Source organism: Artemia sp. Qi Xiang Cuo, chromosome 8 (genome assembly GCF_049724085.1).
Source record: "Artemia sp. Qi Xiang Cuo chromosome 8, ASM4972408v1, whole genome shotgun sequence".
Taxonomy (NCBI): Eukaryota; Metazoa; Arthropoda; class Branchiopoda; order Anostraca; family Artemiidae; genus Artemia; species Artemia sp. Qi Xiang Cuo.
Window position 1 is genome coordinate 18,192,796 of NC_142801.1, and position 25,618 is coordinate 18,218,413.

A 25,618-nucleotide genomic window follows, 5' to 3' on the forward strand; every position below is an offset into this window, starting at 1 on the left:
CCCTCACTTCATATAAAGTAGTCAAAATAGAGCTTAGCCAAATCTAAATTTCATCATTTTTTATTTTATTAATTACACTGAAAAAAAATGAACACCTAAAAAGATTCATGTAATCGTGAAGACTGATAGCAATAAAGTAAAAATAAAAGAATATTTGTCAAGGAATTGCGATTAATTCAGAACGAAGCAATAGTCTATTTCTCCTCAAGCATTTCTAGTCGTATGTTTACCGGGATATTAAATAAGTACCGTTTTTACACCCCCCTCAAAACTTAACTTCCCCCTTTTTAGCATTATTTTCACTAAATACTTGCCCCCACCCACTCCCCAGACAGTTCAGAAAGAAGCAATAGTCTATTTCTCCTGAAGCATTTCAAGTCAAATGTTTACCGGGGTATTAAATAAGTAGCATTCTTACCCATCCCTCAAAACTTACTGTGCCCCGGCCTAGCGTTATTTTAACTGAATACTTGCCCCCCCCCCCCTCACTTCATATAAAGTAGTAAAAATAGAGCTTAGCCAAATCTAAATTTCATCATTTTGTATGTTATTAATTACAATGAAAAAAAATTGAACACCTAAAAAGCCACGATAATTATTCGCTAGTTTGATGTGGCATAGACAATGCAATGTTTTGAATAATAGCAATACAGTAAAAATGAAAAAAAATATTTGTCAAGGAATGATTAGTTCAGAAAGAAGCAATACTCTATTTCTCCTGAAGCATTTCTAGTCGTATGTTTACCGGGATATTAAATAAGTATCATTTTTACACCCCCCTCAAAACTTAATTTCCCCCTTTTTAGCATTATTTTCACTAAATACTTGCCCCCACCCACTCCCCAGACAGTTCAGAAAGAAGCAATAGTCTATTTCTCCTGAAGCATTTCAAGTCAAATGTTTCTTTAATTAGCAGCATGGTACATTTTGTTTAAATACTTATTTTTTCATTTTCCAGATTCAAGATTTTTATTTAACACAAATGAATAGACAAGCTGAAGTATATAAAACGAGCCAACATAGAGCCCTTTCGAGTTGGGGTATCGGACTTCACAACACTGTTCAAATAGAACTTGTGTATTATAACGAACCTAGAGTTTCAGCCTCAAATTCTGTTCGAAAAAATCTTTTAAAATGTCCCTAACTGTTTCGTCGAAATAATTGCTTGAAATGACCAAAAACGGCTTCGCCCAAATAATTTTTTTTGACATCACTGCGATGACATATTTGGAAATTATTAATAAACCTTTTTCCTGTGTTAATATCTTATCGAAGATAAACATCCTGTTATATGAAACCCCACTTCTTAATGAGCGATTAAAATTCAAATTATATCTGTCAGATTAAAAATTCAAGCATCCTGATGGGACATTTGATAAGAACCGGATAGGCGCACCCCAAATATTGCCCCAAATTCCTCTCTCAATTTAGCACTTGTTCACGGATGCCCAGCGTCTCCAATCACTTTCCCAGTAGTATCTATTCATTGTCTCAGCTCAGTTTAGAAAATCTGAGCCAATTTCTACTTTTTCAAATTTAGGGTCACTTGCCTGAGACTCTGGGCAGGTGAGGTGGGCACCTCCAAAAATTTGTCCCAACTTCCACTCTCGCCTTAGAACTTATTCACGGATACCTAAAACCGTCAACGGTTAGACTGTTGCCCTAGCGGTAACCATGCCATGCTCTACACACATACCAACAATATATTTTTGTTTTTTGTTTTCCATTTTCACAATGGGGTCCCAATCGAGCTTATGTCCATCGCTTAGCATTCAGGCCTTGACAAATAAAGCCCAGATAGTCGGACCCCAACGCTCCAATCTGAACACTGACTAAGACCCAAATTTTGAGCTAGTGAATTTCAACCATTCAGGCTGGTGGACTAAGACCCCAATTCTGAGCTAGTGAATTTCCATCATTCAGGCTGGTGGACTATGACCCCAATTCTGAGCTAGGGAATTTCCACCATTCAGGCTGGTGGACTGAGACCCCAATTCTGAGCTAGTGGATTTCAACCATTCAGGCTGGTGGACTAAGACCCCAATACTGAGCTAGTGGATTTCCACCATTCAGGCTGGTTGACTAAGACTCCAATTCTGAGCTAGTGAATTTCCACCATTCAGGCTGGTGGACTGGGATCCCCAATTCTGAGCTAGTGGATTTCAACCATTCAGGCTGGTGGACTAAGACCCCACTTCTGAGCTAGTGGATTTCAACCATTCTGGCTGGTGGACTGAGACCTCACTTCTGAGCTAGTGGATTTCAAGCATTCTGGCACTTTGACTTTTCATTCCCAATTAAATTGATATCCATTGTCACAGCTAGGCAATAATCCTAGCGCGGGGAGGGGGGGGGGAGGGTTTTACAAGCTTCCACTAGGAGTATCAATTCTATTATACTTGACTTATTGTATCGGAATACTATTACCTTAATTCTCTGTATTTAGAGGTAATATCCATAGTCACAGCTAGGCAATAATCCTAGCGCGGGGAGGGGGAAGGTTTTACGAGTTTACACTAGGAGCATCAATTCTATTATACTTGACTTATTGTATCGGAATACTATCACCTTATTTCTCTGTATTTAGAGGTAATATCCATTGTCACAGCCAGGAAATAATCCTAGTGCGGGAAGGGGGAAGGGTTGTACGAATTTTAACTAGAACCATCAATTCTATTATACTTGACTTATTGTATCGGAATACTATCACCTTAATACTTTGTATTTTGAGTTATTATTCATTGTCACAGCTAGGCAATAGTCCAAGCGTGGGGAGGGGGAAGGTTTTACGAGTCTACACTAGGAGCATCAATTCTATTATACTTAACTTATTGTATCGGAATACTATCACCTTAATTCTCTGTATTTAGAGGTAATATCCATTGTTACAGCTAGGCAATAATCCTAGCGCGGGGAGGGGGAATTCATGACGTTCATTCATTGTGCAATTCTTATCAAAAACAAAAACCTTGCCAACTTTTAGAATGTGTTACCTCCAAAATTGACTCCCCCTCCCCCACTTCCTACCCTCCCTTGCCCCCTCAGAAATGGGGTAACGAAGGGAACGGTAGATCCTATTTTAAATTGACAATACTTTTCAAACGTTACTTGTGTACGGCAATAATCCTAGCGCGGGGAGGGGGAAGGGTTTTACGAGTTTCCACTGGGAACATAATTCTATTATACTTGACTTATTGTATCGGAATACTATCACCTTAATTCTCTGTATTTAGAGGTAATATCCATTGTCACAGCTAGGCAATAGTCCTAGCGCGGGGAGGGGGAAGGTTTTACGAGTTTCCACTAGGAGCATCAATTCTATTATACTTGACTTATTGTATCGGAATACTATCACCTTTATTCTCTGTATTTAGAGGTAATATCCATTGTTACAGCTAGGCAATAATCCTAGCGCGGGGAGGGGGAATTCATGACGTTCATTCATTGTGCAATTCTTATCAAAAACAAAAACCTTGCCAACTTTTAGAATGTGTTACCTCCATAATTGACTCCCCCTCCCCCTCTCCTACCCACCCCTGCCCCCACAGAAAGTGGGGAACGAAGGGACCGTTAGATCCTATTTTAAATTGACAATGCTTTTCAAACGTTACTTGTGTATTATACAGACCAAATCGGAGAGGTAAAGCTAGGTCAAGTCACAATGTCATTCTATCGTTACTTTTCAATTAAGCTATTGAATACCTTTCACCAATGTCTCTTGTAGGCGTCAAATCTATTAAGTATCTGAGCATATTCTTTGTATTGTTGACGCAAGCATCCCATTCCTCATTCTTTAATTACCCGTGAGGCATTCTTAACCAACGCAATACCTTTACGCAAATACCTTTTCGCAAAAAATTCGCAATTAGAGTTATTTTTACGTCACAATTTTCAACTTAAAACCATTCTAAGTATAGCATCCCATTCCTCATACTTTAATTACCCGTTACGCTTTCTTAACCAACGCAATACCTTTACACAAATACCTTTTCACAAAAAATTCGCAAATAGAGTTATTTTTACGTCACAATTTTCAACTTAAAACCATTCTAATTATAGCGTCCCATTCCTCATACTTTAATTACCCGTTACGCTTTCTTAACCATCGGAAGTTTATTTTGGTTATTGAACTTAATAGTAATTACCCTTTTCAAAAACATTAGTCGTTCTATTAATGAACCCGTGAAACGAAACCAGTCAGATTGCATCACACAATCTCGCTCCTAGTACCAAAAAATGGGTGTTACCCTAGAAACCCGTCAGTAAGGCAAGTACCGTTCGTAGTAATAGGTGACTGACCCGTGGTAAGGCATATTACCGGTTAAACTACACGCATATTCATGTAGGTTTTTTTGTAGGTTTTCAATCTTATACACCCTTACTACTCGCGCGGTCCACGCAAAATCTACCTTAATTCCTGTCCGTTTATCAATAAACTATCATTTATATAGTGTTATATAGTTGAGTAGCAACTAGCTGGATGGAAGCCACTGCATTATCTTGCGTTTGTGTGTGCGTCTGAACGGGGGGGGGGGGGGGACTTCAGGGCCCAAAAACGGTTCTTAGGCCCGTAGTTTCAAACGTTTGGTGCAGGGTGCTTCAGATGAGTGAGATCATCCAGGTAAATTAGGATTGAACCTTGAATCTTAATGTAAACAGGGAGAAGGGGTTGAAGAGGTGGCGTTTCCCTCATATTTAGAATAACCTTGGATATGGTGCTAAAAATCAGCAGAAAAAAAAATCCCAATGTAAGTGTGAAACTGAAAACAAGCAGAAATTATCCTGAATATGAGGGGGGTTGTACCTTCTCCCATTATCCACCTGCTGTTTACGCTAAGCTTCGACTTATTTTCCTAATCTTTAAGGGACGAATGGTGGCCAATGGGAAAGTGGCCAATGGGTTTTACATAATGCCAATAGAATGGAAGGACTTATCGATTTGAATATACGTAAAAATTTTTATAAGTTCACATATTTAGAAAGACAATGGTTCATTACCGGCTGGCTTTTTTTGTTGCACTCAAAATGCTTTCAGTAAAACACAAATAAAACGGTTTTCAGACAGGCTCAATTTCATGGCGTAATTTTCATCAAATCGTACCTATTTTTGGATGGTGCTTTCCCCAAAAGGGGTGATAACAGTCACCAATATTGTGTATACTGCATAATAGTGTAAAGTATTTGGAACATAAATTCGAGAAGGCTTTTTCTGGTGTCTCGTTTCTTAGAGATTTGGCCATGTATATGTCAACGAGAACAGTCCAGGGGGGGGGCTTTTGGGACTAAAACTAGTCATGGGAAAGGGTCCATTCCCTTGCATGTTTGAACAACCAATAGCTGGAACTTCCGTTCCAGGAAAGTTATATTCTTGGCTCATTTCTAAAGGCAGTCCATCTTTCGCCTTCGTCGCAGCTAGTTGTTCTTGTGCTACCTTATTTTCCCTATGTGTATTCTCACGTTATTTAATAAAGACCATGTACCAACGTTTATCGTCAATCTTTGGAATTTACGTAAACCATTATCATCAGCCAATTATAAAAGGGCATATAGAAAGAATAAATAGAGGTTTACAGAGTGGTGACAGCAGAGGTTTACAGAGTGGTGACAAGCAGTTAAAACTAGTGGAGCATATATCACTAGTGGAAAACCTCCAAGTGACATTTGAGTGACCGTTATAAGTACTTACGACATCTCACGCTAAATACTGACAACATATTGAAGAGCTATTTCGCCCGCTACCAGACTGTGATATTGAGCCGCAAATACTGCAAAAGACTGATTAATAAGACATCGACACCTTACCAGCTATTGAACTTTCTTCTATTCAAAGCGCCTTCTTGAAACACGTTCTTTTAAATGAACATTTTGAAATAGACTGTTATACAATGCCTAATATGAATTTCCTCCCGATAGTTTCTACCTACTAACTCAAATTTCTACAACTGAGAGTCTCCGGTTGATTTCTACCATCGCTTAGCCATTCTACGTTTGGTGGTTTTTTTTACATGATTTTATACAGTCGACGTGGGATCTACATTTGACAGTTTCCAACCAAAATTTAAAATTTTGAATTCGATAATAGAAAATTAATTCTCAATTGTGACTACATTTGACGCTAGTGATTTAATTGAGACCAACTGCAATGGATTTGGGACGGACTATCTTTCGTAAGTTATTTAACACGACTAAACAACCCAGTAAATTTTATTAGACCCTTGTTGTTAGAAGTGAAGTTATTGCCCAAAATTTAGCGTCCGTAATTAAAGAACGGTGTTTAAAACAAATATTTAAATTTTTAGAGTAATTGCTTTTTCAAATTTTGATCTCAATATGTCAGTTATTATTCCTATATTTGACCCGGCGAAAACTGGATATAACAAAAAGGTTGCTTTTGATTTTGTAAAACAGTTGAAGATAAATGGCATATTTCCACCTCTTTTATTTGACTCCCCTCGATTATAAATTTTTCAAGTTTAAAACGTGTATTACTTGTAGCATATGCCCCAGGCAAAATGGTTGCAGAGTTTGTAGGCGTGGCTCAATTTAAGGATGAAAGGGTATATCTATTCTATAGAAGGATGCAAAAATTAGGAAGGTCATGTAGGGTGTCCTTAGAAGCCAGGGATGATGGTGTAGTCCTTCGAAGATTTACTCTTAATTTATTCAAGGAGTGGATCAGACCGTCCTACAAACGGTATTTGTTAGAGAACAGTGCAGAATTTTTTTTTTTTGTTTAGGTGATGCGTACAAGGTTGCAATACAATATGAACAGATAGAACGGATAGTGGGGAAAGGAGACACGTCTTCTTTTTCCGATGAATTTCTTTCTGCGCTGACGAAGGTAAAATTTGGACTCAATGATAATGAGAAGGCACTGCGAGATGGCACTGAGTCCTCGCAGGGCGGTTTGGCTACCCAGGAAATGGGAGCTGGTTCTGAGGTCCCGTGTGATGTTACTGATGCCTCACTGGATGGTTTTTTTTTGTTGCACAGCGTGTTGGTCATGATTCCTCGCAGGGCGGTTTGGCTACCCAGGAAAAGGGAGCTGGTTTTGAGGTCCCGTGGGATGGTACTGATGCCTCACGGGATGATTTTTTTGGTTGCACTGCGAGATAGTACTAATGCCTCGCAGGGCGGTTTGGCTACCCTGGAAAAGGGAGCTGGTTTTGAGGTCCCGTGGGATGGTACTGATGCCTCACGGGATGTTTTTTTTGTTGCACTGCGAGATGGTCCTGATTCCTCGCAGGGCGGTTTGGCTACCCAGGAAAAGGGAGCTGGTTTGTAGGTCCCGTGGGATGGTGCTGACGCCTCACGGGATATTTTTTTTTTGTTGCACTGCGAGATGGTACTGATACCTCGCAGGGCGGTTTGGCTACCCAGGAAAAGGGAGCTGGTTTTTAGGTACCGTGGGAGGGTTCTCATGCCTCACGGGATGTTTTTTTTTGTTGCACAGCGAGATGGTACTGAGTCCTCGCCGGGCGGTTTAGCGACCCAGGAAAAGGGAGCTGGTTTTGAGGACTCTTGGGATGTTACTGATCCGTCACGGGATGGTTTTTTTGTTGCACTACGAGATGGTACTGATGCCTCACAAGGCAGTTTGGCTACCCAGGAAAATGGAGCTGGTTTTGAGGTCCCGTGGGATGGTACTGATGCCTCTCGGGTTGATTTTTTTTGTTGCACTGCGAGATGGTACTGATGCCTCGCAGGGCGGTTTGGCTACCCAGGAAAAGTGAGCTGGTTTTGAGGTCCCGTGGGATGAGAAAAAAAAGGTGGAAAGGGGGCTGGTTTAAAGGTCCAGTGGGATGAGGTTGATGCCTCACGGGATGGTTTTAATGCGTAGCGCTAATAGTTATGTAGAGATATCAATAGTAGTGCTGCCATTTGCCGAACCACAAATTAGTAGAGCGAAACCAAATAGGTCAAAACCGAGGCGTTCCATAGCAATATAACCCCGAAGATTTTATTGGTAATAATGCCTTGACGTCATTGCAGCAGGGTAGGCCAATCAAACTGCAATGGTTGACATATATATTCCATTATTTATAAGTTTATGCAATTTCATTTATTTGTCGCCAATATTTTCAGGACTAATTAGCCTTTCTCGGTCATTTCTTTTGCCCTAATCCGAAGTTTATACATAATCCCAACTTTCCTTGTCCTCATCAAAATTCAGGGGTATGGGGAACAAGTCTATTTTAAAGTATAGAGAGAAAAATGAAGTGTTAAAATATCCAGTTTCCGACTACTGTTATTAGTGTGGTTCGTTTATACTATGTAAGTTTTTACTTATGCAAGTATTGTGTAGTGTTTATATTATGTAATTCTTTAGTAGTTTATGCTGAAGAATGTTAGTAGGTGAGAAGTGAATAATTTGGGAAGGGTATTGAATGTTTTGAATTCAATTAAAGCTTGAGGGTTTAATGCGAAGGGGATAAGCCAAATTTGGGAAATTTAACTTAAAACAGGGGGGAGAATCTGTAAAGTATTTGGAACATAAATTTGAGAAGGCTTTTTCTGGTGTCTCGTTTCTTAGAGATTTGGCCATGTATATGTCAACGAGAACAGTCCAGGGGGGGCTTTTGGGACAAAGGCTAGTCGTGGGAAAGGGCCCGTTCCCAGGCATGGTTGAACAACCAATAGCTGGAACTTCCGTTCCAGGAAAGTTATATTCTTCGCTCATTTCTAAAGGCAGTCCATAGCTCGTTTCCGTAGCAGCTAGTTGTTTTTGTGCTACTTTATTTTCCCTGTGTATTCTCAGGTTATTTAATAAAGACCATGTACCAACGTTTATCGTCTATCTTTGGAATTTACGTAAACCATTACCATCTGCCAATATAAAAGGGCATATAAAAAGAATAAATAGAGGTTTACAATAGCCCTTCATTTCGTATGGATGGTTTAGAGACAAATGCGGCAACAAATAGCTGTGTGCATAACTTTTCAATAGTTTTACGCCAATTGGCTATATCAGAATTTTCGCTCAACAGGCTTTTGGCCCTTGTTGGGCCAAAATTTTGGTCCAACTAGTTGGCCTAAAATTTGATTGCAAAATAAGACAGTAAATGTCAGTACATAGCTATGGAGCAATTGGCTATCTAAGAATTTTTGCTTCATGATGTTTCGGCCCTTTTTGAGCCAAAATTTTGATTTGCCGGCCGAAATTAGTGGAAATTAGAACTTTGTTGTTGCATGATTGATCATTAGAGAGACTTAAGTTTTTACTATTTACTATTTGCAGAAATAGTGACAAATGCGGCAACAAATAGCTGTGTGCATAACTTTTCAATAGCTTTACGCCAATTGGCTATATCAGAATTTTCGCTCAACAGGCTTTTGGCCCTGGCTGGGCCGACATTTTGGCCCAACTAGTTGGCCTAAATATTGATTGCAAAATAAGACAGTAAATGTCAGTACATAGCTATGGAGCAATTGGCTATCTAAGAATTTTTGCTTCATGGTGTTTCGGCCCTTTTTGAGCCAAAATTTTGATTTGCCGGCCCAAAATTAGTAGAAATTAGAACTTTGTTGTTGCATGATTGATCATTAGAGAGACTTAAGTTTTTACTATTTGCTTTACTGAAGCCTCTCTCGATATTCTATGGCCGTTGGTTCTATACCGTCACCCCTGGGGAGAATACACTCAAACAGTTATAAACGCAGCAAATATATCATTTTGTGTTCTTGCATGTATGAACTTGAAACCTCAAGGATAGGGTTCCTGAACGTCCCAAATCTGATAGTGCAATTTCATCAAAATTTGGCCGTTTCAGTTGTTGTTTTTTCCATTTTTATCTAAATTTGCAAATATTCCCAGGATCTTAACTTCTTTTCGGTATGTTTATACTGACGAATTTCCTATATTTGAAATTAACTTAAGAAGAAGATTCATCTGGTGTACACATTATTATCGAAATTTCACTTGTTAGAATTTCAATTGCTTTGTGTCGCTCTTTACCTATAAGTCGTTACCACGCGCCGTTTGCAATTATTTGCGTTAAACGCGCGTTTAACGGCGCGCAGTTACCACGCGCCGTTAAACGCACAGCTCTATCGAGCTGTGCGTTTAAGTTTTTTGCTGCAAATGAATATTCTTTTCACGTGATTGTAATACAATATCAAAATTAGATTCTGGAATGTCCATACCTTAGACTTAGCAGAATAAAAAAGTAAATAAACATAGTATGGCTTTTTGGGCAATAAAGTAACCTCATACGAACCAAATGACTCGGGTTTCGTTAATTTTCCCGTCAAGAAAACCAATGCCTCAGAGGACATTAAGATCAGGTTTCTCGAGGTCTTTTATTTAAACACTTTTGAGTCACTTCAATTACAAAGTTATTGTTATATAAGTCAGTATGGTAACGTACACCAGTTTCTTTATTGATTTCCTTTTGTTGCATTTATTTAGGGTAGAAATTATTTCTCAGTGATATAAATCAATAGGAAACTTTAATATGATGTCTGATTAAGGGTGATAGTTTTAAACAGTGTGAGAGTTTTAGTGAGAGTGAGGTACCCGCAACGGAGATAAATTACATTAAGTATACTTTGCCTACCATAAATCAGACCTATGAAGGAGAAACAACCAAAGGTACGTTATATTTTGAAATTCAAACTAGAACCCCATTCTTTGATAGTTCTGACTTGTGGCTCAAGACAGGTTTTCAATTTAATTTTAAATTAAATCACGTTATATCAAGTCTGGGTAACATTACGCATTTGGAGGCTAAAAGAGCCAGTAAGGAGGGGGGACATTACTACGCTTATTAGCCGCCCGCTCTTTACAGTAAAGTTCTACCAGTACTTTACTCAAATAATTTTCGAATGTAACAGATACAGATTACCAAGGCCGTATCCAGGGAGGCACGGGATTTGAGCCCCCTTCCCATACTTCTCAGAAAAAAACCCCCCTCCCTGAACAGATTTACGACGGACAAATGTAAACACAAGAAAAATAATAGTAAAAATAGTACGAATAGACATCTTATTTTATGCTCGTTTCCGTATACCCTCGTTTCAAATAGCATGTTCGAGCTTTGATAATGCATCCCCCCTCCCTTGATGGCCCCATATATAGGCCTAGGATGTATACAATACTAAAACAACGAAATTCTTAAGTTTGAACAACCAGCATGTTATTATTGATCTCATTATCATGTTTTCTTTCACTGTAGTCCCCGTTTTTAAATCATTTCAAGTAATATGTTAATCCAACGATTTTATCTATCGCTAAGGCGAAACTAGATCTAATTGAGTTTAGAATGCAGCTAGGCCATTTTAGGAAAGATTAAATAAAAAAAAGCAAGTTTTTTTAAACTGAAAGTAAGGAGCGACATTAAAACTTAAAACGAACAGAAATTAGTCCGTATATGAAAGGGACTAGCCCCTCTACAACGCCTCGCTCTTTAAGCTAAAGTTTTTTATTGTTTAAAAAATAAGAGCTCGGAGAGAGTCAAACTTTAGCGTAAGGAGCGAGACGGTGTTGATGGTACAGCCTGTTTAATATGCGGAGTAATTTCTGTTCGTTTTAAGTTCTAATGTCACTCCTTACTTTCAGTTAAAAAAACTTGTTTTTTTTATCTAATTTTTGAATGTTTTTGAATTAATGCAGGTTTTGATTTTGGCTCACCGTACATGAATGACTAAAGCGAAATTGGTATAATAGTTTTACTTTTTTTGGTTAAATAGCTTACTCGAAACTTGTTTAATTTTATTTACGAATGTTTTTTATTAGTAATAAATATACACAACTTAATTAGCTTACGTAACGAACTTCTATATTCATATATTTTTAATACGTATATTAGGGGGTTTGCCCCCTAGTCAATACCTCACTCTTTACGCTATAGTTCGAATTTTGTTCCAATTCTTTAAAAATGACCCCTTAATCACAAAGGCCGATAATTAGAATAAATAGCTCTTATGAAGGCACTAAAAAATCTTTGGCTTAAAGAGCGAGGTATTGACTAGGGGGCGAACCCAATCATATACGTAATACTTTCTGTTCGTTTTAAGTTTTGATGTTGCTCCTTACTTTCAGTTGAAAACTTTTTTTTATTTTATTTCTGATCGTTTTTTAAATAAAAAAAAACGCTGGGAAATGCGGCGTCTCCTTCATAGCGATATCCGTTCCCACATGCAAACTCCCTCCAAGGAAAGATCCTCCCGCATACCCCCCCCCCCCTCCACTACCGGAAAAAATCCTCCCTGAAAACGTCTGTATACTTCCCAATAACCAATACTATGTGTAAACATTGGGTAAAGTTCATAACTCTCAGCCCTCCCCCAGGGGACTTTGGGGGATTAGGTTATCCTAAAAGACATTATTTTTGACCATGCTGAACAGAATGGCTATCTCAAAATTTTGGTTGGGTGACTTTGGGAAAAAAATGAGCGTCGGTTGGGGCCTAGTTGCCCTCCGTTTTTTTTTTGGTCGCTTAAAAAGGGCATTAGAACTTTTTATTTCCGTTCCAATGAGCCCTCCTACGATATTCTAGGACCACTGGGTCGATACGATCACCCCTGGGAACATAAAAAAAAACAAGTAAACACCCATTCGTGATCTTTCTTCTGGCAAAAAATACATAATTCCACATTTTTGCAGATAGGAGCTTGAAACCTCTACAGTAGGGTTCTCTGATACGCTGAATCTGATTGTGTGATTTTCTTTACGGTTCTATAGCTGTTAGGGGGTGTTTCCCCCTTTTTTTCGAAAATCAGGCAAATTTTCTCAGGCGCGAAACTTTTGATGGGTAGGACTAAACTTGATGAAACTTATATATTTGAAATCAGCATTAACATTTATTTTTTGATATACCTATTGGTATCAAAATCCCGGTTTTTAGAGTTTTGATTACTTTTGAGCTGGGTCGCTCCTTACTTACAGTTCGTTACCACGAACTGTTTGATTAAATAAAAAAAACAAGGTTTTCAACTGAAAGTAGGGAGCAAAATTAAAACTTAAAACAAAAAGAAATTAGTACATATATGAGGGGGTTCACCCCCTAGTCACAACCTCGCTCTTTACGCTAAAGTTCGAATTTTGTTCGAATCACAAACCCTTGAGTCACAAAGGTCGTTTAATTAGAATAGATAGCTCTTTTGAAAATACTAACAAATCTTTAGCGTAAAGAGCGAAGTATTGACAAGGGGGCGAACCCCTTCATATACATAATAAGTTTCTGTTTGTTTTAAGTTTCTATCACGTTTCCTCTTTTTTCGAAAATAAGGCAAATTTTAAAAATCAGGCTCGTAACTTTTGATGGATAAGACTAAACTTGATGAAACTTATATATTTGAAATCAGCATAAAAACCCAAACCTTTTGATGTATCTACTGGTATCAAAATTCCGTTTTTTAGAGTTTCGGTTAGGCCTACCATTGAGCCGGGTCGGTCCTTAATTAAGTTTGTTACCACGAACTGTTTGCAAGTTACACATCATGACATTCAAAACCATGGAGTAATATATTATTAGTGCTCACAGTAAGGAGAATATATCCTTAAACTGTGATTAGTGCTATGTATGGGAGCCTCTGGGGAGAGTGGTACTGTCAAGAACGCGAATATGGTATTGAAAATTAGGATAAAATAACAAATTTAACAAAAATTTAACAGCATTTCTTCTGGTTGCTACTGTTTAATTATTCAGAACACACTCGAATTCTTGGTCTGAATGCAAGACCTGAGAAAACCGGTTTCATAGCAACAAAGACAAGTGATGGTTGCAGAATGCATTGGAGTTGTATAATTTGGGCTATATATTTCCACATTAGGGAGTGGAGTGGAGGTACAGTTTTTGGGCAGCGTGAAGTTAGAAAATAATTATTACTTCGTAGTATGCAAAATGATCGTAGCTAGCACATTTTGCATGCAGACCCGTTATACGCCCTAAACATAACTATGCAATACTGTATAACCGATCGTTTGACCGATTCTCACTAGATAAATGATATATAATAAAAACATAAACAAACGTGTTCTTTTGATGTAGATGTTGTAATCAAAAGTTGGTATTTTCGAGTTTTGGTTTCTATTGACAAGTGTTGCTCTTTGTTTCTAGCTCGCCACCGTGAACTGTTTGACCTTAGGTATTTTAGTGATTATATGCAGCCTTCATAATGAACGCATTGGTAAATGTTCCCTTGCTAATCTACAAAACTATATGGTTAAGTGAATGACACTTATAAACTGTTTGACGTTTCTAGCTCACTTTTTATCCCACGTTTCCTATTTTCAAAATTTGTTTCCCGCTGATATCAAACCGATAGGTGCATGTTGAGGTCTTTTCCATCACAAATTGAATTTCCAATTTTTCCTAATGTTTTAAGATATAGGCCTGTCGTTGTGGAAGTTTCCACTTAACCACGAAAGATGACATCCAAAGATCATCCTTTTCGGATGATCTTCTAGGGTAAAAAAAAAGATCCGGACATCCCTGATTCGGGTGGGAGGAGGCCATAAGGAATTATTTAATAACAATTAGAACTTCTCGAGGAAGGGTCTAAAGAGGGAGGTTTTAAATAGATTGGAATAGGGAGGGGAACTGTGGATTGCTGTGTTAGCCTCAGGTGACTTGGTGTTGCATTGAGCAATTAGTAGTAGCAGTAATAATTCATAAAATCGGATTTCATATTCACTATCCTTGGCGACGTGCAAAGTACCTAATACTGGCTGAAATAATGTACTAAATTGTTGTATTAATGCACTAACGCTTCATTGCGCCAAGTCTTTGCAAAGTATTTGCTCCTCATTACAAAGCGGTCACACATTATGTGACTCAAATATAAAATGGAGTTTATTTTTGATCAATTCTGACCGTAACTGTCAGTTAACATCTTGATATTTCGATATGAAAAAGGACCCTTCCTCCCCTAAGTATCGTTCCCCTTCCCAAAGTTCTCTTCATCAATTACTTCCCTTAATTTATTCAATTGTCCTACATGACAAAAACAGACAAAGTGTAAAGATGCTATGAAGCGATAAAAAGGGGGATGGTATTCCTTATGGAAGTCTCAGCAAAAAGTAGACGAAAGGAAACGGCTCTCGTAGGGGTAAGCGAGAGAAAAAAGAATCGGTCTATAGAGCTCCGATGGAAGATTCGTTCCTACCCAAAAATCAAGGCCAGGGCCTCTGCTCTCTAGAACAGCAATATACAAAGAAGGATGGGATTTTTCCCTTAGTCAAAACAAAACTTGTACAGCAGAGAAAATTTTAATAGCAAAGCCCAACAGGACCGGAAAGGAGAAGAGCAGTCTACCCAAAAATAGTTAATAAAGATGGCTGACTGAATTTTGGAAAATTAGGACATAAATTGACACTATCTGAGCATCTGAGCTCTTCATTTGAATTAAATAATAATTAAATAAAATAACAAGTTTTTTCAACTGAAAGTAAGGAACAACATTAAAACTTCAAACAAACAGAAATTATTAGGTATATGAAGGGGGTTTCCCCATCCTCAACACCTCGCTCTTTACGCTAATGTGTTTTAGTACTTTTAGTAAAGTTTCTTTTTGTTCTAATTCAACGACCCTTGTGTTTCAGGAGTCGTTCTTACAAAAACGAGGCAAAATTCAAACTTTAGCGTAAAAAGCGAGGTGTTGACAAGGGAGAAAACCCTTTATATACGTAATAATTTCTGTTCGTTTTAAATTTTGCCACACCTCAACTGAGAAATCCCCATCCCAACGGAAATATCCTCTAGACAATTCAATCCCGGTGAAAATTTACCCCGGACAATTACCCTTAACAAGTCAATGCGTAAAATGAAACGAAAAAGAGAAGTCTGGCCAATTCCTCCAGTGTAAAATTTCCCCTGACAAGTCCACCCCCTGGAAACTTACCTCCTCATAGAAAATTCCCCGTGGAAAAACTCTCACTAGTTCCCCCATCCACCCCCCCCCCTCCACCCGAAAATGTGTGCAGACTTCCCAATAACAAATATTATGCGTAAACAACGAGTAAATTTTATAACTTAAAGACCTTTCCCCTAGAACTGTGGGGGGATGTAATATTCAAAGGCATAGTCATTGGGCCTTTCAACTATGGTTAATTCATTGAACCTTTCAAATATGGTCTGTCTCAAAATCTTGATCAGACGATTTTGGGAAAAAAGGACGGGGAGGGGGCCGAATTGCCCTCCAATCTTTTTAGTCAATTAAAAATGGCACTAAAACTTTTAATTTCCATTCGAATGAGTCATCTTTCGATATTTTAGGGCCACTGGGTCGATACTATCACCCCTGGAAAAAAACGAAAAAAAAACAACAAATAGGCACCCATCCGTGATCTTTCTTCTGGTAAAAAATAGAAAATTCCTCATTTTTGCAGATTGTGGGTTGAAACCTATGATATTAGGTTCTCTGATATGCTGAATCTGTTGGTGTGAATTTTATTAAGATTCTTTGACTTTTAGAGAGTGTTTCCCCCCGGTTTGAAAAACAAGGCAAATTTTTTCAGGCTCGTAGTCTTTTATGTGAAAAACTAACTTAATAAAACTTATATATTTGGAATCAACATTATAAGCCAATTATTTTGATATATCTCTCGGTATCAAAATTCTGTTTTTTAGAGTTTTGGTTACTATTAAGCCGGCTTGCTCCTTACCTACAGTTCGTTACCGCGAACTCTTTGATTTTGAATTAGCAATACTTATGTTAATAAATTTATTTTTATAAATTTTTATAAATTTTATAAATTTGTTAATAAATATAATATTAGGAATTCGAGATTAAGGCTCATATTAGGCAAATATTGAAAAGGTTTGAGAGCTTTTTATTTAGCCTTAGCAGCAAGCTTTCTGCTTTCTTTCGAAAATCAGGCAAATTTTCTCAGGCTCGTAGCCATTGATGGGTAAAACTAAACTTAATAAAACTTATATATTTGAAATTAGCGTAATAAGCCGATTTGATATATCTACTGGTATCGAAACTCTGTTTTTTAGAGTTTCGGTTTTATTTTAGCCGGATTACTCCTTACTTACAGTTCGTTACCACTAACTGTTTGATGAAAATTTTCAGATTGAGCAATTGGTTCAATCGGTTTGCATATATGAATGGTGTTCATTGTGTAATTTTTGGTATTCGCAATCTCACGCTAGACATTTGCCACTTAGAAGGAACTTCTCCATTTTAGTGGGGCCATTAGATGTTTGCTGACCTACTGCAACTAGAGTATGATGGAGCTCTCAGTGGAGCTGAATCGTGGTTTCTATTTAGAATTATAATGCAACAAAAATTTCTTTTGGGTCTCTGTTTATTGCGAATTAAGCAAAAGAATTGAGACCGCTAGCTTTTCCACGGCCTTTAAACACAAAATATATGGGCAAAAATACCTGCTTATCCCCACCTATATATTTTGCCACCCATATAGCCTCTCGTCCACTTACTTATAAGACACCTCAAAATACAAGATACCCTGGTAATTAAAAAATAGCTTAAAAGACATAAAACGGTCGACTTGAATTGATATGGTACACAGACTATGGAACATTTCACAGATCATGTCACATATTGTGTCCCTCATAGTTATTTGACATACTGAGGCATGTCGCAGATAATGTATTATCCCTCCTCTTAGTTCCTCTCAAAATAGAGTCCTTGGAATGCTACTACTCATCAAACCCATCAGAAAACTATAAGTAAAGCCACTGTATAAAGATAATTAGCAGTAAGTTCACCACATATGATTTCTGGCTCTTGATTCTCGTTGCGAACAAACAGCTCCTCCCACATACTCTTTCATTAGCGCGTACAAGCAGTTCCTCTCATTTGATCTGCCATCAGCGGTCCAATTACCCTGGAACACGTATTTTGGCAGAAACTTTCTCAAAATGCCTTTGAAACCAACTCGAGACTTCGAAACCTACTTGTAATTCCTAAAAACATCTAATAATAACATTGCAATATTAATTACCGATTTTTATATATGTATTGGAATAAATGAATTTAAAATTAGTTTCTTTAAAATTTAGTGTTCCAACGTTGGAGCCAAGTTTCACGTTCAAAAGAAATCTGACTTGTCTACCCGTGAAAAGATCTAATGTCGCTTATGTTTTTACGTTCTCTGGAGCACTCGCACCTCGGTCCGGGTTTTTATAATGGGTGAGATAGGGGACGATCATACTGTCTAATATTTATATAATGTGAGTAAAGCGTACTTGACACCCTGTTACCAAAACACTAGAAAGCAGAAGTTTTGAAACGTCACGTAGAGGAAAAACAAGATCCAAAAGTGATAATCTAAAAGAAAATTAAATAAAATAACAAGATTTTTCAACTGAAAGTAAGGAGCAACATTAAAGCTTAAAACGAACAGAAATCATTACGTATATGAAAGGGATTGCCCCCTCCTCAATACCTCGCCCTTTGCGCTGTTGTTTTTTTAGTTGTTTTAAAAAAGCTTCTTATTGTCTAATTAAGCGACCCTTATGTTTCAGAAGTCGTTCTTAAAGAATTGGGACAAAATTCAAACTTTAGCGTAAGGCGCCTGGTATTGAGGAGGGGGCAATTCCCTTCGTATACGTAATAATTTCTATTCCTTTTAAATTTTAATGTTGCTCCTTACTTTCAGTTGAAAAACTTGCTTTTTGCAATTTAATTTTTGATCGTTTCTTAAATAATGCCAGGAAATCTTACCCCACCTCCATGGAGAAATCCCAATTCCCACGGAAATATTCCCTTGACAAGTCAATCGTGGTGAAAATTTACCCCGAATAATTGCCTTAACAACTCAACGTGTAAATTGAAACGGAAAAGAGAAAGCAAGACATATAAAAAGAAGTTTATATAGTAATTCTGGCAAATTCCCCCTGTATATAATTTCCCCTGATAAGTTCACCCTCCGTTAACTTCTCTTACCATGGAAAATTCCCCTGTGGAAAAACCCACAGGAGAAACTTCATCCTACCCCCGAAAATATATACAAAATTCCCAATAACAAATACTCAGCGTAAACAATGGTCGAATTTTATAACTTAAAGAACTTCCCCTGGGGATCTGGGGGGGGGGGCTCATGTTGTATTTAAAGGCATAGTTATTGGGCCTTTGAACTATGATGAACAAAATGGCTATCTCAAAATTTCGATCGGACAATTTGGGAAAAAAGGGCAGGGAGGGACCTAGCTGCCCTCCAATCTTTTTGTTCACTTAAAAAGGGCACTAGAAACTTTAATTGCCATTCTAATGAGCTCTCTCACGATATTCTAAGACCACTGGGTCAATAAGATCCCCCTTGAAAAGAACAACAACAAATAAACACGCATCTGTGATCTTTCTTCTGACAAAAAGTACACACTTCCACATTTTTGCAGATACGAGCTTGAAACTTCGACAGTGGAGTTTTCTGATACGGTGAATCTGATGGTGCGATTTTCCTTATGATCCTAGGAATTTTAGGGGATATTTCCCCCTTTTTTTGAAAATCAGACAAATTTTCTTAGGCTCGTAGCCTTTGATGGTTAAGACTAAACTTAATGAAACTCATATATTTGAAATCAGCATAATAAGCTTGTTCTTTTGATATACCTAATGGTATCAACATTACGTTTTTTGGACTTTCCTTAACTATTGAGCCGGGTCCTTGCTTACAGTTCGTTACCACGAACTGTATGATTATGCCATTAAATTCTGGATTCTTTAAGACCAATTTTCTTACTGTGTCACTGTGTAATTTTCATCTGTAGGTAACTCATTTGGTTTTTCTTTCTCCCATGGGTCGTCGCATCGAGGCAGTGGTACCGGTAGAAGAATTACATTTTGGGTCTCATTCGAACAGGAATTGTGAGCGCTAAAATCCTTTTTAAGGGAAGAAATTGCTCAGAGGGTGACTAGTCCACTCCCGCCCTTTTGTTCCATCTTGGTCAGAGATGACATCATGTCATAATGTAAAGGCAGCCATTTTAGTCAAAAATTTCCAAACGTAGCAAAACAATGTCTCCAAATGTAGCCCACCCTTCTAGCCTCCTGTGCAAGGGTCCAAAGTTATGAACAAGTATACAATTTTCTTATTGATACCTTGATCCTGATCAGGAGATACCTTGATCAAGATATTTCAGGGAAACCAACCTTACTTAATTAACTTCAAAAAAAAAAAAAAAAAAAAAAAAAAAAAATCAAACTAATTTCAAAACAAGTGACACTACAAATTAAAGCACAGAAAAATTACTGCATATATGAAGGAAGCTGCCCCCTATTCAATCCCCCTCTTTACGGTAAAATTTGACCCCCCCCCCCAATACTTTAAAAACGAATACTAGAACGTGAAGGAAATGGAAGGGGACCAAAATATATTTTTCAAAAGACTTAAAGAAATGAATAGCTGTACAATAAGCGTTTGCTTATATATATATATATATATATATATATATATATATATATATATATATATATATATATATATATATATATATATATATATATATATATATATATATATATATATATATATATATATATATATATATATATATATATATATATATATATATATATATATGTGTGTATTGTTGATGTAATCTACTTATTATAGTATACCTATAATACTACACTACAGTGTAATGAAATGGGACCTAAGTGCAGCCCACCGTAATATCCCAACGTAAAGTTTTGGCCCTTTTATAAAAAAGTTTGCCGACCCAATGTCTAAGGTACCCCCCAACCCGTAATAGACTCTATTGGTCAGCAACCTAATAGACGGTGTGCTATTATACAATGCTGTATACTTGTTAGTTTTTCTCTACAACCGTCTATAATAACTGTTCAATTTTTGCGTACTGCATGTATGTTGATATATTGGACGTGAGTACAACTTATGAGACTCGGAGGCTATATGAATGCTCTTCCAATCGTTCTAAGATTTTTTTTCTCAATTGGATGTCGTCCGTGTTTGGATCAAAGTGTTTTTCAGGATAAAATTTTAGAATTCAACACTTTCCTATGATGCAATCTCTTTTGTTATTTAACCAGAGCACATGAGTTTCAAACTTTCATTCCAATCAGCCCTCTTCCAGTAATCTATGAAATACTGGTTTGATACGGTAGCCCCTAAGGAAAAAATACACAAACTTGTATACTTTAAGGGTTTTTATTCAAGCATAATCACGCTAAATGATATTTGTCAATATCACACCCCACTATTGCGGAATTTGACACCTTTTTCTAAAGTTATACAAATTCTCATATGCTAATAGCTTCTGATGAGCAACTTTAGGGCTATTATACTTATAAATAGTTAGAGTCAGCATGAATAATAGATTTTGTTGTTGCAAATAATGGAATCAAACCGTTGTTTATTGTCCTTTTAGAGCTTTGGCTTCTGTTAACAAGGGTAGCTCTTTACCGTTTTTTAATACGAATTATTTGATAAAAGGCTTCTTCAAATATGAGGGAAGATACCATATTCTTCTTCAATCCCAATTTTTTACATTGAAGTCTAATATTTCCATAACACTTCTTCGAGAATGATAATCATCCATAAAAGTGTAACCCTTCAATTTTTTTCAGGAAGGGAGAGGGTCTGAAAAAAACAAAATTCATTTTAGGGTCAAGGCCAGTCAAAGCCAGTTTTTTAAATAATATTGTATAGGTTGCCATCTTTCCACTTCTCTCCCATTGCGGAGGTAAGGATATAAGTGTGGTTTGTTATGTTACACTTAAATGCTTTTTGCAATAACAGGGAACAATCCTCTCACCGTCCCCACATCATATTTAGGCCCTTTTTGGACGCTTTTAGGCCCTTTTGTTGTTTTGTGATATAAAATGGCGGAAAAAACAGCTGGTAAATAACACCTTTGCAACTACCAACTTATACTACACTCTATAATACTTATGATTAATGACTCGTGAAACTTAGGGGTGCCAATTTTACGGGATAATTTCTGCACATTTTAATTTTTAATGTCTCTCTTATGTAAAAAAAACTAAAAGTTTTTTTTAATTTAACCTATAAAAGTCTTTTTTCGTGCTGTTGAGACGTCACGTTATCATTTGATATAAAAACAGCCTGGGAAAACGCGAGGCTCTCAATTGTACATGTTTGCAATATTCTATTTTTTGTTCGATATAATAATAGCTATTAAGATATATTTCATGCTTCTCTTTGTCTGGCAGGAAATGACAGTTTCGTGATACGCAATAATTTTGTCAAATAATTATCCTCTGCTTATAAAAAACATGCTTATTCAGTTTCATTGAACTTTGAATGTCAAACTAGTAACAAAGTTTAATTTATTTTTGTAGTCATAGAATGAAAATCCTTTAGAAATTAATTTAGTTATAAACAGGCCCATCAAAATGCCAAGGACAGTAAATGATATAGTACTTTATAAGGTGAGTTATTTTCACATTAAATAAATATTGAATTTGGGTAAATTACACATCCTTAGAATAAATGTACTTGAACATTTGTCCTTATTCGATACAGCTTTCAAATACATCCCCAACCAGGACCAAATGGCAGTATTCTCCTGAATTAAGGAGGAGGGGGTACAGACATATAAACAGAAGGAGAATCCCAAAACCTCATAATACTAGAACTGTACATATTTCCATACAAATTGGTATAATTAACTTGTCATTGTACCGTGCACAAATTCTTCCCCACCCACTCGCGAAAAAATTCCTGTGGAATTTCAATGCAGTTTTACTGAAATCTCAGACGTTTTCAACAAAAATTCAGGCTTCTGTAAACCTGCCTAAAGAAAATAAAGTAGCTAACGTTGGGTTTTGAGTATTTTCATTCTTCCATAAAAGTCGATTCTTATTCCAGGTCGCTTCAGTGCAAGCACATTTTTTAGAAAGGGTGGCGCGTTTTGAGAGGCAGTTTAAACCATTCAAAACATCAGAACGCAGTTTATAGAGGCCTAGTTAAGTAATAGAGGCCTATATTGACATTCGACCGGAAGAAGGCCAGACCCATTTCTAGGCCAATCAGAGATGTTTCTAAGTGTATTGAATACAGATGTGAGTGACGTTAGACCTATACTTCTAGGAAATTTTAGCCTAGATTTACACAATAAGCATATGATGAAAATCAAGTTACACAATTCTATCTGACAGACAAATCAATATGTCACTGAGCCAAAGGAAAGGAATCACGAGTAGATTCTTACGTGCACATAGAAAATGTAAAAGTTAGTGTGAGATAAATCTCACAAATCTCGTAGCAATTTATTGTTGATTGAGATTGAGAGAGATTAAGAGGGATTAAGAGAGATTGAGCGGGATTAATTGTATAACTGCATTATACATCTGTGAAAATGTTTCAGTTGATTTCGCTTTTTCTGTAACCCTATGGAAAATGTGCATTGTCAACAAAATTGACGCAATAAACCTTTTGATTTGCGGAAAGGGATGAACCAATTTCTAATACTATTAGGTTAAAATATAATTCTAGGCGTGATCGCCCGGATTTATATCTCGCAAGCTGTGTAATAAAACATTTATTTTTACACCTAGTTTATTCCGCGCAAATTCTACTTTCTGCTTTTCTTGGAAAAGGGGAGTGAGACAGAGTGGATATTTGGAGGTCGGGATTTTATGTTCAATTAAATATGTCTCTTGTGGTCTGAACAAAAAAGCATATGTGAACAACCAGGCTGCTGTTTCCAACTAAGATTCTCTGCAAAATTGACGCAATAAATCTTACGGAGAAGGGATGAACCATCTTTAATAAGATTAGGTTAAAATGTAATCCTAGGCTAGTGATCGCCCGGGTTCATATCTCGTAGAAAATGTAAAAGTTAGTGTAAAGGTTAGTGTGGGATAAATCTCATAAATCTCTTAACAATAATTTTTTGTTGACTGAGATTGAGAGAGATTATGAGGGATTAAAAGAGATTGAGAGAGATTGAGTGAGATTGAGTGAGATTCTTTGTATAACGTCTTTATACATCTGTGAAAATGTTTCAGTTGATTTTGCTATTTCTGTAACCCTATTTAAAATGTGCATTGTCAACCAAATTGACGCATTAAACCTTTTGATTTGCGGGAAGGGATGAACCATTTTTAATACGATTAGGTTGAAATATAATTCTAGGCGTGATCGCCCAGATTTATAACTCGCTAGCTGTGTAATAAAACATTTATTTTTACAACTAGTTTATTCCTCGCAAATTCTACTTTTTGCTTTTCTTGTAAAGGGGGAATGAGACTGGGTGGATAATTTGAGGTCGGGATTTTATGTTCAACTAAATATGTCTCTTGTAGTCTAAACAAAAAAGCATATGTGAACAACCAGGCTGCTGTTTCCAACTAAGATTCTCTGCAAAATTGACGCAATAAATCTTACGGAGAAGGGATGAACCATTTTTAATACGATTAGGTTAAAATGTAATCCTAGGCTAGTGATCGCCCAGGTTTATATCTCGTAAAAAATGTAAAAGTTAGTGTAAAAGTTGTAAAAAATGTAAAAGTTAGTGTAAAGAAAATACAATTACTACTAACAACTCACTGCACTACCAAGTCACCTGCGGGAAACAAAGGTACGTTTTATCAAGAAAATATCTGAAAATGTTTAAGGTATAGTACAAATGACTTACAAAAAACACGAAAATAGAACTTCTTCTAACAACTCGCTGTAATATAAAGCCGCCTGAGGCCAATCAGAGATACGTTTTATCAAGAAAATTTCATATTTGAATTGTGTTGTTAGTTTCTACTAAACCGGTTCAAACAATCATATTTCAAATTCACTGTCCTTGGTACTTTGAATCATTCTGCATAGGAATAGTTTGAAGGCTGGAAGTAGTTTTCTCTTCTTTGGGAAACATTCAGAAGTAGTGGCACTATTCTTTTTTCTTTTTCTAACTTGGATTTTCTTGGACTTGGAAAATTATTTTTAATTAATGCGGATGTATCAATAGTACTCTATGGCTGCTCATAGAAACTACGCAAATGTCCCAGTGGTACTCTATGGTAGGTTATCGATACTGCCTAGTTTATTGCATGCATTAAATCAGTAATTTTAACACATTGAAAGGATAAACACCTGCATCATATTTAAAAAGTGAGAATGAATTATTCGAGGAAAGAGTGTACACATGATAAAGTCATCGTTGCGTTGAATGCTGACAAGAAGTATTTGAGTTGTGAAACAAGTACAAGTGGTAACACTATTGGAAATGTATGCAAGCTTTGTCATGACAGCGAGAGTTTAGATTTCTTTGGAGTACCCAAAGCATTCTGCAATGGTTATAGTGGATATGCGAGAGTGAGTTTTCCGGAGATGATACTGCTGAAAGAGAATGCCAACATAAAAATAATAGTTGACAGCGCGGGGCAACTTCTTACTTATGGTTTTGGGAATATGCTACCTATGGATAGATCCTATCGTCATCTTTCTGGTATTAGTATTCAACGGAAGTTAAAAAGAAGACAGGCATGCTCTTCTAGCAACATTATAAACCATATCATGTCTATCCGTTGTTATCCGTTGTTATAGAATTGTTATCCGTGTATACATAATGTGACAATAGACAGTGATATCACAGGCAAAATAAAAAGGGCATTGGCAGACAATATTACTAATGAATATAAAAATGAATTAACGGAAAATAAAGCGCATGTGAACACTATTGCTACTACTGATAATATAGTGAGTGAACCTAATATTATTGAAGAT

The 25,618-nt window shown here is 36.9% G+C and overlaps 2 protein-coding genes across 4 annotated transcripts in view; one reads left to right on the forward strand and one right to left on the reverse strand.

Annotated features, from left to right (window-relative positions):
• LOC148949209 (uncharacterized) overlaps positions 1–13,500 on the reverse strand; it is a 71,697-nt gene extending 58,197 nt beyond the window's left edge. Inside the window, exon 1 of the mRNA XM_089092876.1 lies at positions 13,483–13,500. The gene's annotated coding sequence lies outside the window, so the exon portion shown is untranslated. The remainder of the gene's footprint in view (positions 1–13,482) is intronic.
• Positions 10,378–25,618, forward strand: part of LOC148949211 (uncharacterized) — a 340,130-nt gene continuing 324,889 nt past the window's right edge. Inside the window, exon 1 of one of the 3 annotated variants that reach the window (XM_089092875.1) lies at positions 10,378–10,591. In XM_089092875.1, coding sequence (XP_088949001.1) covers positions 10,571–10,591 — 21 coding nt within the window. In that variant the 5' untranslated portion in view covers positions 10,378–10,570. Of the gene's footprint in view, positions 10,592–22,227; positions 22,327–22,894; positions 22,960–25,618 lie in introns of those variants that run through there. The other 2 variants (XM_089092872.1, XM_089092873.1) reach the window with 2 other exon arrangements.